A 16,216-nucleotide genomic window follows, 5' to 3' on the forward strand; every position below is an offset into this window, starting at 1 on the left:
CCCAGTGAACTGCCCAATAGCTACAGTCCTGGAGTTCTTACAAGGACGTTTCTCAGTGGGGTTGGCTCCTTCTACAATCAGGGTTTACATGGCCGCCATTTTGGCCAGCCATGCCCCTATTGATGGAGCCTCTGTGGGTCAACATCCTCTAACTTTGAGGTTCATGCATGGTGTCAGGTGACTGAGGCCCATCTGGAGGCCACGCATAAATTCCTGGGACCTTTCTGTGGTCCTGAAAGGTCTGTCAGGGGCCCCATTTGAGCCCTTAGAGTCAGCCTCTGAAAAGCTTCTGACTCTAAAGGTGGCTCTTCTGCTGGCCCTGACATCTCTCGAGCGAGTAGGAGATCTACAAGCGCTCTCTGTTGCCCCTTCCTGCCTTGACTTTGCCCCTGAATTAGCCAAGGCCTTCCTGTATCCTAGGCCTTATAATATTCCTAAAGTGCCTACATCGGCTTCCCACCCTATGGTGTTGCAAGCTTTCTGCCCTCCTTTATTCCTCACACCGAAACAAGAGAGGATGCACCTGCTGTGTCCAGTGAGGGCTCTCGGTACTTATGTCCACAGCTCCGGCCAGTGGCGTAAGTTGGAGCAGCTGCTGGTCTGCTTTGGCGGCGACAGTAAAGGTGATGCTGTGTCAAAGCAGCGCATCTCAAATTGGATTGTGGAAGCAATCTCTATGGCTTACGAGGCGTGCAGTCTCGCCACGCCTCTGGGCATAAGAGCTCATTCCACTGGGGCGGTTGCCTACTTGAAGGCTTTGTCCAAAGGGGTATCCTTGCAGGATGTGTGTGCGGCCGCAGAGTGGTCTACGCCACACACATTCATTCGTTATTATAACTTGGATATTCATTCCACCCCGGGCTCAAGTGTCTTGCAGTGACCTTCGGGCTTGGGAATTTTTGAACAGGCTGTACCCTCGGTATGACGTAGTGGGTATTCCCATTCCCATACTGTTATGCTAAATGCAACGTCGAAGTTCCCTTTGAAATGGAACGTCGGGATTACGCATGTGACCCTGTTCCCTGAGAAGGGAACGAGACGTTGCATAGCACTGTCATACCAGGGCAGGCCTGTGAATTGCGTCTTCGCTTCAGATAATAGAGGCTGGCTGCGTGGTTCACGGGTGCCATATATATAGTATGCGACATGCTTAATTGCCACGTCACCTGATCATGGCAGGCCTATAAGTAGAGGCGTGATTTTACACAAGCTTCGGATACCGGTCACGCGTGCAAGGCTCTCCCACACTGTTATGCTAAATGCAACGTCTCGTTCCCTTCTCAGGGAACAGGGTTACATGCGTAACCTCAACGATTTCTGTGCGAAATTTGGTAGTGGTTGCTTTTTGCTGTGTACATCTGATTGAATAGATTAAAGGGCCAGATCACAGCAGTTTCACAGCTGAAAAAGCATCCAAATAGGTGTCTAGACATTATTAGAAAGACATAATGAAACACCTGATTTTTTTGTTCAATTATCCTCAATAGTATGGAAACTGCGAAAAGTGGAGACATTCAGAAAATACTTAAATTTTATGCCAAAGCTAAATAATTTCTTATTTCCCACAAAAATGTGGTAAGCTTCTTTTGTGAAGGAAATGGAGCACAAATGTGATGATGAAATATAGTATATGTGTGGATCGGAAGTCAAGCATGAATGAACAGAGCTTATCCATCATATTGCCTCACAAGATTCTAAAGAAAGGATAGCACCACACGGGACTGCAACAATGGTGTACAGAGACCAAGACAAACTTGCAAAACAGGACACGTCATAAGCAGTTATAAGACAAGGAAATCTATGCATTAGTGTTAAAAAAGGAATATATGCAAGTTTGTCTTGTTGCCACAGTTCAAAGTACTGTATATGTCTGTATATATAGTTGAATTAACTTTTTTTCTCTGAAAATTATTCTGGAGATTGTTATCTAGCAATACTTAGATTTTTTTTTACATGAAAGTTTAGAAGTTTTACATGAAAGTTTAGAAGTTATTTTGCAAAAATAACAGTTTGGGCCAGATACTGCAATGAAATTATATATCACTTGGAAAGCAATTTTTTTTTAATGAAACTAGTGATACTTGAAGGCAGAGTGCAGCTCGCAATGTATTTCTGATAAGAAATATAGTACATAATTCAAATAATTGTAAAGATTGTAATTGGATCTTGTTAGAACTAATTGATAAGACAATCTTCAACTTTTATCCATCCCAAATTGTTCAAATCTTTACATATGTGGTGGCTGATCTGAATTCTTAGGAATTTGCAATCTCAAGATGATGTTGACTCCTGTACAAAATATTTCATTCACAACTTTTACACTTACTGGTTTTCATGATTTGGGAGAATGGCGCCCCATTCTATCCATTCCCTATCTTCTTATGTTTTTATTGTCTTCGACTTCAAACCTTACCCTCATATATTTAATTATAACTCAGAGGGCTCTTCATTCTCCTATGTGTATACTAATTGGTCTTATGGCAGTTGTGGACCTGTTTATGCCAATGTTTTGTGTGCCAAATATGCTGCTAAGTTTTTTGTTTAACTGGAAAGGAATTTCACTTGTGGGATGTTTGGTGCAAATGTTTTGCATTTATTTTGTTGGTACATTTCAATCTACTATTCTGCTTTGGATGGCTCTGGATCGTTTTTTTGCTATATGTAGACCTCTTTATTACCACAAATACATGAGAATGCCCAATTTTCTAAAGTTCATTATTTTTCCAGTTATTAGAAATCTGTTTTTTATTACCACAATGGTTTCCTGGGCTGGAAAATTGACTTTTTGTGAAACAAATGAAATAGATCACTGTTTTTGTGAACACATGGCATTGGTTCAGCTGGCATGTGGAGATATTTCCATTAACAATGCATTGGGACTTTTGGCTGTTTTTCTTACAATAACTACAGATTTTATTTTCATTACAATATCATATATAGTAATACTTTCTTCTATCTTGAGATCTGGTAAGGCCTGCTTAAAGGCTGTTAACACCTGCATTACTCATATAATTGTCATGACAGTGAGTCTGACTTTTGCTTTAATTGCCTTTATGTCATACAGAATAAGAAACAATTTTTCTCCCTCCAGCCGTGTCTTCCTGAGTACAATGTACTTGCTTTTCCCAAGCTGTTTTAATCCAATTATTTATGGAGTAAGAACCAAAGAAATAAGAGAACAGTTTCTGAAATTCATGAATCATTTAAAAGTCTTTTCAAAATAATTATATAATGTACAGTACTGTGCAAAAGTCTTAGGCACCCTATTTTTTTTTAAGTACAAACTTTGTTATCGATTTTTATTTTATGACTTCTACATTATCAAGTCAGTACAAACACATTTTAGATTACCCAATATTCATTTTGAAGTACAAAATGAAATGTTACAGAAAAATATTTGTATGGCAGTAAAGAAAGCAGCATATTAAGTGGCATTTTTATTTTTAAAAATAAGACATTTTTCAGACAAAAAACATAATGAAGGCTGCTGGATTTGGCTGCAAAAATTAGAAGCAAGTATGACAGTCAAAGTCTCCAGAAGAACCATATCATGTTCTGCAAGATGTTCAGTAAAACTTACAGCTCATTTCCTTATAAACTGCACTAATTCACTAATTCTACCGGAGACTACTTTTTTTTTTTTTTTTTTTTTAAAGCAAAAGTGTCGTAACACCAAATATTGCCTTTGTTTCATTTATTACTGTTTATTGCTCTTTATAGTATTTTTTTTAAAATGCACACTGCATCTTTTAAAACTGCTGCTTATGCAACAAATAAGGTCAACTTTTCATAGTGACTTTTTGCCACTATTTTGCTATTCCTGAGTGGGGAAAAAAATCCAAGTGTATTCACCGATCAGAAGGGCTTGGCTTCTGAGATCGACCAGAAGGACACTGCTTCCTTAACAGGTCCAATGTTTTATTAATTAATCAGAGACCTTTATCATGCAGGAAGGATGGGTCAAATTCCCCTGAGGTACTGTGTTTATGTATTTCTGTAAAATTTCATTGAGCTTTAGACAGCACGCTATGGTTATCATGTTGTTATCAAAATGCATGAAAGATAGTATAGGTTCTTTTTTGTGTATGTACTTTATTTTTGATTACTAAAGTAAATTGTAAATAAAGTGAATTGTCTGTATCTGGTTGCTGGTCAGTCTTTGTTTAGGGTAGTTAGACATCCAACTTATAGTTCCATGGTGAAAAAGTCATTATTAATATTTGTATTTGTATTATACAATCTTTGAATAGCCATGCTGTCACTTCAACTTCGGAATCGGCATCACACTACACTCCCCAAAATGCATCGTGGCCTACAAAGATGGCTTCCATGGACCACAACTCCCAACCTGCTTTGTGGCCTACAGAAATGGCCACCATGGACTACAACACCCAACAGACATGAACTCTGTCATGTTCTCAGTCGACATATTACTGATCACACCCACCTGGACTTAATCATGGACACTGCATAAATACCCACACAAACCAACAGTTCTCTGCAAAATATCCACTCTGTGTATCTTACTTAATGTTACCAAGCATTATAGCCCATCTGTATTATTTTGGTTTTTGATCTGGTTTTGATTCTCATGCCTTGCATGATTTACTTGGTTTGTACCTTGCCTGAACCTTGCCTCTTTTGTGACAATGAATGTATTTAATATTTAGGAGTTGCCATTTTTTTATATATATATATATATATATATATATATATATATATATATATATATATATAAAGCATTCTAACCTGCAACTGCTGCCTTCTCTGCCAGCTGACAAAATACTTTGCCATCACATGATGGAAGCAGGTATGCTGGACTGAAAACAGGTTGAAGTGCCCCAAGGCCACCTCCTTGGAGAGTAGCAAGCACCAAGTGGCACAGTGCTCCTTTAGACCACCATTCAACGTACCCCAGCAAATCTTTGAGCAAGCTGCTTCCTCCTCTCACTTCCACATGCTGAGTCCTTCCAGAATTTATATCTCCTCTAAACTTTGCCAATAATGTTCAGATAAGGTACTTAGAAAGTCTCTTTACACTTACAGCCCTGATTGACTCTGGAGCAACTATCAACTTTATCAAACCGTGCACTTGTTGAAAGACTAAACTTGACCACCCAGCTGCTCCAACACCCCTTGCACAACCAAGCCCTGGATGAGGGACCCATAGGAGGAGGGCCATAAACCCATCATACTGAAATTATCTTGCTTCACAACAGTGCCTTGCACTAAAAACACATTTCACTGCTCATCACAGTTACAACCAAGTTTCCAGTTGTGTTGGAGTTCCCCAGGATGCACACCCATGACCCATAGATCTTTTCACACTCAGCAAGGCTAAGGTCAGCAGCGTTCTCCCTCACTGTACTGAAGACTGCACCATAAAACTCATAGCAGTTGTCATGCCCCCTTGCACCTGGAATGACCCCCTTTCTGGCAAAGAAAGTCAAGCTATGGACAAGTACATTGAGGAGGCCCTGGAATAAGGGTATATTCATTCATACCCCAGTGTTGACAGGATTCTTCTTTGTGGAAAAAAAAATGTGATGGCCTCAGGCCTTGTATTGATTATTGTGGACTGAACCAAATCACTGTTAAGTATTGTTATCCTCTGCACTTGGTCCCAGCAGCACTAGATTTTCACTAGGCTTGATTTGCGAAGTGCTTATAATCTAATCTGCATTCAAGAAGATGAATGTGAAACAGCCTTTAGCACTACCGCTGGCCACTTTGAATACTGCATAATGTCAAATGGGCTCTTGTGTCCCAGTGTCTACTTAGTGATATCCTCTGAGACATACTGGACAAATTCGTAATTGCGTACATCAACGACATTATGATTTACTCTCCATCCACAGAAAGATATATATTAACCATGTATAAAACCATATCTTCATCAAGGGTGTACATCAAGACGTGTGAATTTCATGTTTCCAAGATTTCATTCTTCACAACTGTTACGAAGCGTAGACGGAGACAAGCGTGGGCGAGCGGAGGAATGACGTGAGGAAGAATCCAGAACGAGAATCGAGTCGGGCCAGGACAGGTAAGCTGTGTATCAGGGACGTAAGCAGAAGCGTAGTGAGAGATGAGCGTGAAGGCGAGCACTAGGGAAAACACTTCTAATGATATCGGCTTGGAAAACAAATAGAGACGAGGCTGCTGAGCGGTTACTTCGCAAGCGGCTCATGCTAGGGAGGCCCTTATATAACGTTAGGTGTTTGCAGGTGTTCGTAATTAGAACTCCGGCAAACTCGAGCGCGGGTATGACTGGGAAGTGTAGTCCTCCTCCACCACGTCCCTGGGTGGCACTACACTTTGTGAGCTGCTGCGCCGATTTCGCCGTGTCGTAATAACAACAGTCAAGAACTGGCCCAGTTCCACCACCATCAAGGAACTGCAGAGGTTCCTGGGGTCTGCCAACTTGAAGACATTGCGAGTCACAGAGGGGCCCAATTCACATCATGAGGATGGGAGAGCTTCATGGAAAAACTGGAAATGGAAAAATCCATCAGTCTGAATTCTGCTTATCCTAAACTAATGGCTCTTTTTTTAACTAGAGTGTGCATACCAAATATTTAATAATGGTAAAAGTCATACATTTCTATAAGTAATCAGTCTCAAAATTCACATCTCACACAGTTGTATATTTGCACTATTAGAGCTGTATGTCAATAGATGTGTTTCAGCATGGGGGTGCATTTGTTTTCATTTTTGCTCTGTGATTTCACTGGATTGGAGAGCGGGTTAGCAGTGTATGCGTTTCAGGCCCTGTGCCATGAGGGGGAAAAAGACATATTTCCCCCTTAGATCATATTTGTGCTTCCTTGGTTTAATTTGTGTGTTCATGGTTATAAGCTACCTTTACCATATATGCGTAATAAAGACTCTTGTCTTTTGCTGCCTGAGGGCTGCCTTATTTCGTGAGGTGGGCAAAACAAGGCACATGAACAACACACATCTTGTTAAATTTCAATTAGTGTTATAGGCACATGGTTTTCACATTTGACCACGGTAGTATCTGCACACAAATAACATGATATCAGTTCAGTTTGAGCTGTACTTTGTATGAAGTATCATCATTAGAGAATGGACATAAGAAAATATCTACACTGTGTTTCAGACATAAAGAGGGACACTAAAAGTGAGAGCCAAAAATGACAGCCATCAAAATGCAGCTGCATTTTTTGATGAGCACCCAGGCCCATCCCCCTCCGCAGGTGCCTGATGACCTGATGCACAGAGAACCCAGCCCAGGTCTGCTTGCAAACTCGTCAAATGTTCAATGGCAGTAAATGTTCATTCTGCAGTAGCTGGTTTAAAGGAAGAGAATGGCTGCAATATTCACATTCCTCTGATTCAGCCTTTTGTTTTCCATGTAGAAAATTCAGTGCAGGGGCTAATGCTGACAAAGCCTTCATGCTAACCAGCTATTCTAATTGGAGACATGCAGTGGATTCTTCAAAGGGATTTTCCAGGCATGTGTCTGCAAAAAAACAATTAAAATGCATGGCACTGTGGAAGGAAAAGGAATCATGCAGCACAGCAGGGGCAGGGGAAACTTTAGTTAATTTGGGACAGTTAGAGAGAAATCACAAGTATTTTTCTGAATTTGTTGTTGAGATAATTGAGTTTCTTGTTTCAAATGCACCTCCTCTTAGGGGTTTGTTGGATGCTTTTAGCTCAGTAGGAGAGGGGGCAGTGGGCTTTTTTTGTCCATGATGGTTTACACTCAACAAAAATACAAAGAGCTTGCTAATTTTTTTTTGATCACTACACCTGCCAATGCCAGGTGCATGTCACATGACATTCAAAATGAAATTAATGATGAAATTAAAAATGGTCTTATGAGTGACCTTGTAACTGAAGAAATTGTGAAAGAGGTAAGAAATTCAAGGTACACACTAAAGGTCGGAACCCAAGATGCCAAAGGCCATGAAAACATTTCCATTATCACTCGCTACCTGAACAAAAATAATGAAGTTCACGAGTAGCTGTTGTCTATTGCAACAACTGGAGACTTGGCTGCATTGTTGTTAAATAATCTTATGTTAACAGAGTTAACATGCATTCACTCTTTCAACCATCATTTGCATTTGGTGGTGGTGCGTGCAATGTTATCGGAGAACGCACTGGGGTATTTTTCACTGTCTGTGACAACCTATTTAAATTTGTGAAGAAACCAACAGTGGCTGCTCAGTACAGTGGTGGAATGTTGAAAAGACTTCTGGATCTATGGTGGACAGGTCACCTGCCAACAGGGTCTGTCATAGTAAGACGCTATGGCAACATTGTGAATTTTTTGTCTGACATAGGCCTACGACGCTCAAGTAGAGAATACAGCACAGACATAAAAATGGAGGCTGCAGGTCTGGTGAAGTTGGTGTCTGAAGTGGATTTCAAGTTCATTACTGTGATGGTACATAGGATCCTCCTTCTCTTTGACACTGCAAACAAGATACTTCAGGCTGAAGCAACCAATCTGTACACTGGTCTAAAACATGTGCATAGTGTGTATGAGTGCATTCAGAATCTGAGGTGTAATAGTGAGTTTGAAGCATTGTGGGCACAATTCAATGATGGGCAACCAGTGACTTCTTCCAAACGGTGAAAATATGCAAGTAAAGTTCTTGAGAAATTTGTAGTGGAATGAGCATGAGACAAAATGTAAAAGACTTCTTTAGCATTTTGGATACGGTCATTAAAATGTCAGCATGGTTCAGTGAATGCAACAGATAGTTGGTCCAAGCACAGTGTACCCTCAACCCTGGGAGCAATGACTTTCTGTACAGTAAAACAGTTAAACCACTCTTGGAAATCACCAAAACAGATATGGATGCTGAATTCACTGTCGCTCACCAGTTTGTATGGATTGAAATTGCTAATTTTAACAGGGATAAATGGACCCCTCTTGATGCACAGCAACAATTCTCTGGGACTCTAGCTGCAATGTCAGTATGCACACTGCACTCAGACACGGAGTAACTTTTGGGGCATTCATGGCTACCTTTGTAATGTGTTCACACAGCACAGACAGAGCATGTTACATCAGAGGAAAGAACAACTCATCCTACTGGTATTTGAACATGCTCTAAAACAAAATTCAAGGTGAAAGAATGGCATGACAGGTTACTCAGGAGATTCAGCGCTAAAAGAAGGATATTGCAGCTCTTCTAAAAAGGTAGGATATCTATCATTACACTTCATGTTTAAAAGTGGATTTCAATTGTTCTTAAGTTTTCTCTAAACAAAATATTATACATGATATTTCATGCTTGCCAAATGTATTTGAGTTTATGTATTAATAACAGTTTGAGTCTTGGACAGTAAACACTGTTTACTCCTTAAGTGTCTTAAGGAAATAAAGATAAGGCATAATTAGGTTTTATGAATTAAATTTATTAATACAAAGGAAATGGGAACATTAAATCAATTTATGATTTTTTCCAAAATAAAAATATTTACGTTAGTTAAAAATGCAGCGTTCCTTGGGGAGCATAAGAACTTGTTGACTCTGTCTTTGATGTCTTTGAACCTTGGTTGGGCAGTCAGATGTTGGGGGGCAGGCCCAGTTGAGGTGAGTCCTCAATGCCTTTGTTGCTGTGTGAGCCTCTCTTAGCTGTATCACAACAGCCACTTGGGCCTGGATGAGCCAGGTGTGTGTCATTTTTAAATCTGCAAGAGCTGCTTTTGTGCCTGCATATGCCTCCTTGCAGACACAGAGCTCTCTCCTCAGGGCATCAATCTTGGATTTCAGCCTCGCTAGCTCAGGCTTCAAGTCCTCCACCACAATTTCTCACTCTTGGTGTCCAGTGTTTGAAACTTGTTCAAACATGACACTTGCCTATATTGGAAGAAAGCACATTGTATTAATACACTGTATGCATTGTTTTATATAGTATTATATATTGTATTATACACTAATAACAGGCAACTTAACTGTTTTTTTCTGGACCATGCACTTCTTTTGCTTCATTCGCCTCACTGCGGTCGGTTTAGGAGTGGGTGTCTGTTTTCCATCAAAGGTGTGTGTCAAAATAGTGGAATGATTACAACGTTGCAGTTCATAGATAATATGAAAATAATAACCAATTTCAGTATAATCTTTTTTTTTATAGGCATTTTCAATTTTTACCTTCTTTGTGTCATCCTGCCACCATAAAATGATGCTGTGTTCATTTTCATTTCACTGAAATTGTACAGGTACTCTTTAGTTTGTCTTGAATTAGTAATGTGGCACGCGACACCCTTAAGTACTGTAGATCTAGGTAGCTGTGAAAGGTGCTCTTACAGAACAATCACATGAATTTCACTTGTGCAAAAACACGTGGTCAAATGTGACCACATGTTCATGTGATTATGCACATGTGAAATTTAATGTGTGAAAACATGTTAAAATTACATGTGAAATATGTGGAACACATGTGAAACATGTACTTTGCACATGCGAAATGTGGTTTTGGAACACTTTCATGGTTTAATATGTGACACCCATGGGATAACATGTAAAATGCAAGTGAGTATGTGTACAATACAAAACAGTTTTAGTACTTACATTTTTTTTTTTTAAATAAAAGATTTTAAATAACAACTACACATTGAATAAGCAGTAAATTTACCATGCAATATAGCACCATATTCTTCTGTAAGGTCTATGGCAGGGGTGTCCAATCTTATCCGCAAAGGGCCGGTGTGGGTGCAGGTTTTCATTCCAACCAAGCAGGAGCCACACCTGATTCCACCTGTTTAATCAGTTGAGCTTGGCTTTCAATAGACTCAGCTGTAGCTTCTGCCTGGTCTCCTGGTGTCTTTTAATTTTTCTGCCATACAGGCCTTGATCTCAGTGTCTACAATGTCTATGTAAACTTTTTTTTACATGGTCTGTAAGAAATTAAATGAAATTCTACTAAATTTAAAAACAAGTTTGGATTCAGAAGAGGGCCTAATTAATTCATATTGTGTAATACTGGTGTCAACAGTTGATCCTTGAATGCATTATTTTATTTACATTGACTTATATCCTAACTGTGCATTGAGGAAGGTAATGAAATGGTAACACTTTACAATAAGGTTTCATTTGTTAACATTAGTTAACAAACTAACAATGTGTAATACTTCTACAACATTTATTAATCTTAATTAGTTAATTTAAACATTTTCTAATATATTCTTAAAATCAAAAGTTGTATCTGCCAACATTAGTTAATGCACTATGAACTAACATGAACAATCAATCAACAATTGTATTTTTATTCAGTAAAATTAACAAAGTTTAATAAATGCTGTAAAAACTATATAACTCATGTTAGCTAATGCATTAACTAATGCTAACGAATGGGACCTGATAGTAATGCTACCAATGAAATAATTGAAAAAGAGTGACATTTTGTGTGTGTTAACAAACTGATACAATTGCATTATCCCAAATAACATTCTGGAATGCTTACCAATTACTAGATTCACTTTGCTTGGTCAAGGCTCTGTCTTTTTTCCCCGACGATCCCCTTTTTTATTGTGATGGAGCACGTTGCCATCTCTTCCACAGTGAAGATGGAGTCCATCAAAGTCCTGGTGAGTTTCTTGTAGCCCTCACATCTCTGTCCATAATCCAAGGTGACTTGATTCATGAAGTCAGTCACAGATTTTTCTGCAAAGATGAGGAAATAGTAGAATATAGTTGCAATCAAAATTATTCAACCCCCATTGCAAATCAAGTTTATTGTCAAAATTTACAACTTTCAGCTGTTTCCAATGAACAAATCAAACAAAATCAATTGAAATAGTTCCATAACGAATGCTGCAAGTGGTTTCCCCAAATTCAACTGAAAATGCAACTTATAAGGACTTCTCCAGTTTCAAAATTATTCAACCCCCTGAATAGAATTCCTAACAACAGCACAACTATTCAAAAGAGGTGTTTTCTCAAGCACATCTGATGTAACTAATCATTGGCTTTATTAGTTGCACCAGGTGTGCTTGAGCTGGAACACATGAAATACCTTAACTGGCTAGGGGCAGAAAATGTATGAAATACCTGGACAGGGCAGAAAAGGAAGCTATCAACGGCTGCAACCAGATTTCTGAGAAAGGAGGTTGTGGAAAAACCCGCGAGTGAATTCAAAAGACCTGCAGCAAGACTTGGTGGCAACAGGCACCGAGGTTTCAGTGAGCACAGTAAGGTGCGTACTAAACACGAAGGTTTCCATGCCAGAACTCCAAGATGTACGCCACTACTGACCCAAAAGCACAAGAAAAATCGGCTCAAAATCATATAAATAAGCCAAAGAAGTTTTGGGATGCTGTTCTGTGGAGTGATGAAACAAAAATGGAACTTTTCAACACGATGGATCAGCGGTATGTCTGGAGGAAGACGAATGAAGAAAAAACTCTGTCCACATGGCCCAAGCATGCTGGTGGCTCAGTGATGCTCTCAGGCTGCTTTGCATCCTCTGGCACTGGGAACCTGCAGCATGTGGAAGGCAATATACATTCATTGAAGTATCAGGAAATCCCAAGAGAAAATGTCATGCCATCTGTGAGGAAGCTGAAACTAGGGCATCATTGGCCCTTCCAACAGGACAGTGATCCCAAGCATACCTCAAATTTCACCAAGGCTTGGTTGCAGAAGAAGTCCTGGAAGATTCTACAGGGCTATCACAGTCACCTGACTTAAACCCCATAGAACATCTTTGGTGGGATTTGAAGAAGGCAGTTGCAGCACGCAGACCCAAGAATATTACTGAACTGGAGGCCATTACTCATGTTGAATGGGCTCAGATTCCTCAGGAATGCTGCCAGAAGCTGGTGTCTGGCTATGCATCTCGTTTGCAGCAGGTCATAATGGCAAAAGGGTGCTCTACTAAGTACTAAAGATGCTTGCCATGAAGGGGTTGAATAATTTTGAAACTGGAGAAATCATTATAAGTTGCATTTTCAGTTGAATTTTGGGAAATTACTTGAAGTGTTACAGGCCTCAGGCATGAGTAACCTGTGAACAGATATTGTGTCCTATTTTGTACAGGAAAATCAGACACAGGAGATGTTACTTGTGATTGCCCAGCAAGCCATTCTCTGTCTGGAAGCATCATGCAGCCCTACTAGTGCCCACACAAACAAACACCTCCCCTTGTGGCACAATAAAGCAATTGCATCCTCAACAACACCAATCAAATCCATTGCAAAAATACATTCAAATTGTTCCTTTTATACAGGCCAATACACAAAACAACTTAACAATTGTGACAATACATTTGTAGGCGTCACAGAAGCATTCATTGTCTTGAGCTATTTCAATTGCATTTGTTTGATTTATTCATTGCAAACAGCTGAAAGTCTGTAAATTTTGATAATAAACCTGATTTGCAATGGATGTTGAATAATTTTGATTGCAACTGTATTTCAAACCTATATAACTATGGTAAGCTTCTTTTGAGACAGGAACAGAGTACAGATGATGAAATACAGTATGTGTGGATGGAAGGGTAAGCATGTATCTAGAAGATTCTAAAGAAAGGATAGATCCACATGGGACTGCAAGAATAGTATATAGAGACCAAGACTAATAAAAGCAAAAGAGGATGCGTGATAACCAATTATGAAAGGCACATCTATGCATCAATATTACAAAAAGTAATTTTGACTAATTTTGTTTTTATTCAAGTTAACTTTTTACTTTTTTTTAGCTGGAAAGACTTAATAGATGAGCAATGTAAAATGGTGTTTTTGTTTCCTTAGACAACTGTACACAATGTTTAATGTGTAATTGTGTAATGAGCATGAGATTATTCTAGGTGAATATGTATTATTTATTTTAAAATTATTGGGAGCAATAATTGTATTTCTGTAATAGTTTTGGCAAATATACTACAATGAAATAATATAATTTGGAATACAATATTTTATGATAATGCTGATTTCCTGAAGGAACTGTGCAGCTTGCAGGGTATATTAACCTATTAACAAGATATAGTAAAAAAAAATAAATAAATAAATAAATAAAATAGAACTGTAACAGTTGACAGAAATTTAATTGGATCTTGTTACAATTTAGGCTGTTCATAACTTTACATATGAGGTGGCAGATCTGAATTCTTAGAAATCTTGAGACAATGTTGGCTCCTGTACAAAATATTTCATTTACAACATTTACACTTGCTGGTTTTCATGATTTGGGAGAATGGCGGCCCATTCTATCCATTCCTTATCTTCTTATGTTTTTATTGTCTTCGACTTCAAACCTTACACTCATATATTTAATTGTATCTCAGAGGGCTCTTCATTCTCCTATGTGTATACTAATTGGTCTTATGGCAGTTGTGGACCTGTCTTTGCCAATATTTTATGTGCCAAATATGCTGCTAAATTTCTTATTTAACTGGAAAGGAATTTCACTTGTGGGGTGTTTGGTGCAAATGTTTTGCATTCATTGTGTTGGTACATTTCAATCTACTATACTGCTTTGGATGGCTCTGGATCGTTTTTTTGCTATATGTAGACCTCTTTATTACCACAAATACATGGGAATAACCAATTTTCTAAAGTTCATTATTTTTCCAGTTATCAGAAATGTGTTCTTAATTACCACAATGGTTTCTTGGGCTGGAAAATTGACTTTTTGTGAAACAAATGAAATAGATCACTGTTTTTGTGAACACATGGCATTGGTTCAGCTGGCATGTGGAGATATTTCCATTAACAATGCATTGGGGCTTTTGGCCGTTTTTCTTACGATGACTGCTGATTTTATTTTCATTACAATATCATATATAGCAATACTTTCATCTGTCCTAAGATCTGGCAAAACCTGCTTAAAGGCTGTTAACACCTGCATTACTCATATAATTGTCATGACAGTGAGTCTGACTTTTGCTTTAATTGCCTTTATGTCATATAGAATAAGAAACAACTTCTCTCCCTCCAGCCGTGTCTTCCTGAGTACAATGTACTTGCTTTTCCCAAGCTGTTTTAATCCAATTATTTACGGAGTAAGAACCAAAGAAATAAGAGAACATTTTCTGAAATTCATGAACCATGTTAAGGTCTTTCCAAAGTAATCAAATAATGTATGTATATGGTATCAAATAGTAAACATCCTTTTACAACAACCAAGTTACTTTATAATAAAACAAAGTTTATTATTTTCATTTTGTGTAACTGCATTTTAATTTTAAAATTCTAAAAGTGTTAACTTCAATGAAAACTGTAATAAATAAATAAATTAAGATGCCTACTACCAACTGAGAATGTAGACTTTCATTTAATGGCTAAGATATGTAGATTGATTGTAACATTTTGGAGAAGAGTGACGGGAACTTAAACTTGTGTTGCAGTTCTGGGTGACTATGGCTCTACATGTGTAGCCTCCCCACCCACTTCTGTAGGTGTAGTTCTCCACTACTGCATGACAACAACCAACTGGTAAGGGAAAAGTCTAATGTCCACTGTAGCTTTTCAACCTGCTGCTTACATATATAATATATAATTATGCTCTCTTGGACTCCTGGCAACAGTTTATTATGGCATTTTGATTATTCAAACTTGTCATCTCCCAAAAACAGGCGAATGCTTTATCTGTTGGCACACTAGTCATCAAATGAGGTAGCATTGCAGCCACTACTGCACCCAGATGTACAGTCCCCTCTGAAAGTGTTTACATAAAAAGGCCAATTCTTTGGTTTTTACACTGAATACATTTAGATTTGAGGTAAAAATTTGAATAAGGGATGATATATCAGAATTTCTGCTTTTGTTTTCTGATATTTACATCTAGATGTGTCAAATAACTTGGGACATTTTCCTTTTGTTGTGTGGTTTGTGTCTTGTGGTATGGCCTCTTTATTTCTGCTCTCAAAGTGTTCTTGAACAGTGGATTGTGATAGAAATGTTATTGTGCAGGTTCCCACAATACAGAGCGTAAAGAGAGCAGGAAAGCGGGAGCAGACGGCTTCTTGGTGCTTGGATGTAGCTTACATGGTGCTTACAATGTAGCAAGTGTATACAGTATCTCACAAAAGTGAGTACACCCTTCACATTTTTGTAAATATTTGATTATATCTTTTAATGTGACAACACTGAAGAAATGACACTTTGCTACAATGTAAAGTAGTGAGTGTACAGCTTGTGTAACAGTGTAAATTTACTGTCCCCTCAAAATAACTCAACACACAGCCATTAATGTCTAAACCGCTGGCAACAAAAGTGAGTACACCCCTAAGTG

At 38.5% G+C, this 16,216-nt stretch overlaps 2 protein-coding genes across 2 annotated transcripts; both read left to right on the top strand.

Annotated features, from left to right (window-relative positions):
- The first annotated feature begins 1,542 nt into the window (after positions 1–1,542).
- LOC128621448 (olfactory receptor 52K1-like) lies at positions 1,543–4,620 on the top strand. The gene has a single exon (XM_053647232.1). The coding sequence runs from the start codon at positions 2,277–2,279 to the stop codon at positions 3,222–3,224; it is 948 nt and encodes a 315-aa protein (XP_053503207.1). The 5' UTR covers positions 1,543–2,276; the 3' UTR covers positions 3,225–4,620.
- A 9,303-nt stretch (positions 4,621–13,923) lies between these two features.
- On the top strand, positions 13,924–15,053 carry LOC128621771 (olfactory receptor 52K1-like). The gene has a single exon (XM_053647730.1). The coding sequence runs from the start codon at positions 14,109–14,111 to the stop codon at positions 15,051–15,053; it is 945 nt and encodes a 314-aa protein (XP_053503705.1). The 5' UTR covers positions 13,924–14,108.
- Positions 15,054–16,216: the final 1,163 nt, after the last annotated feature.

The sequence above is a fragment of the Ictalurus furcatus genome, chromosome 17 (assembly GCF_023375685.1).
Source record: "Ictalurus furcatus strain D&B chromosome 17, Billie_1.0, whole genome shotgun sequence".
NCBI classification, from domain to species: Eukaryota; Metazoa; Chordata; class Actinopteri; order Siluriformes; family Ictaluridae; genus Ictalurus; species Ictalurus furcatus.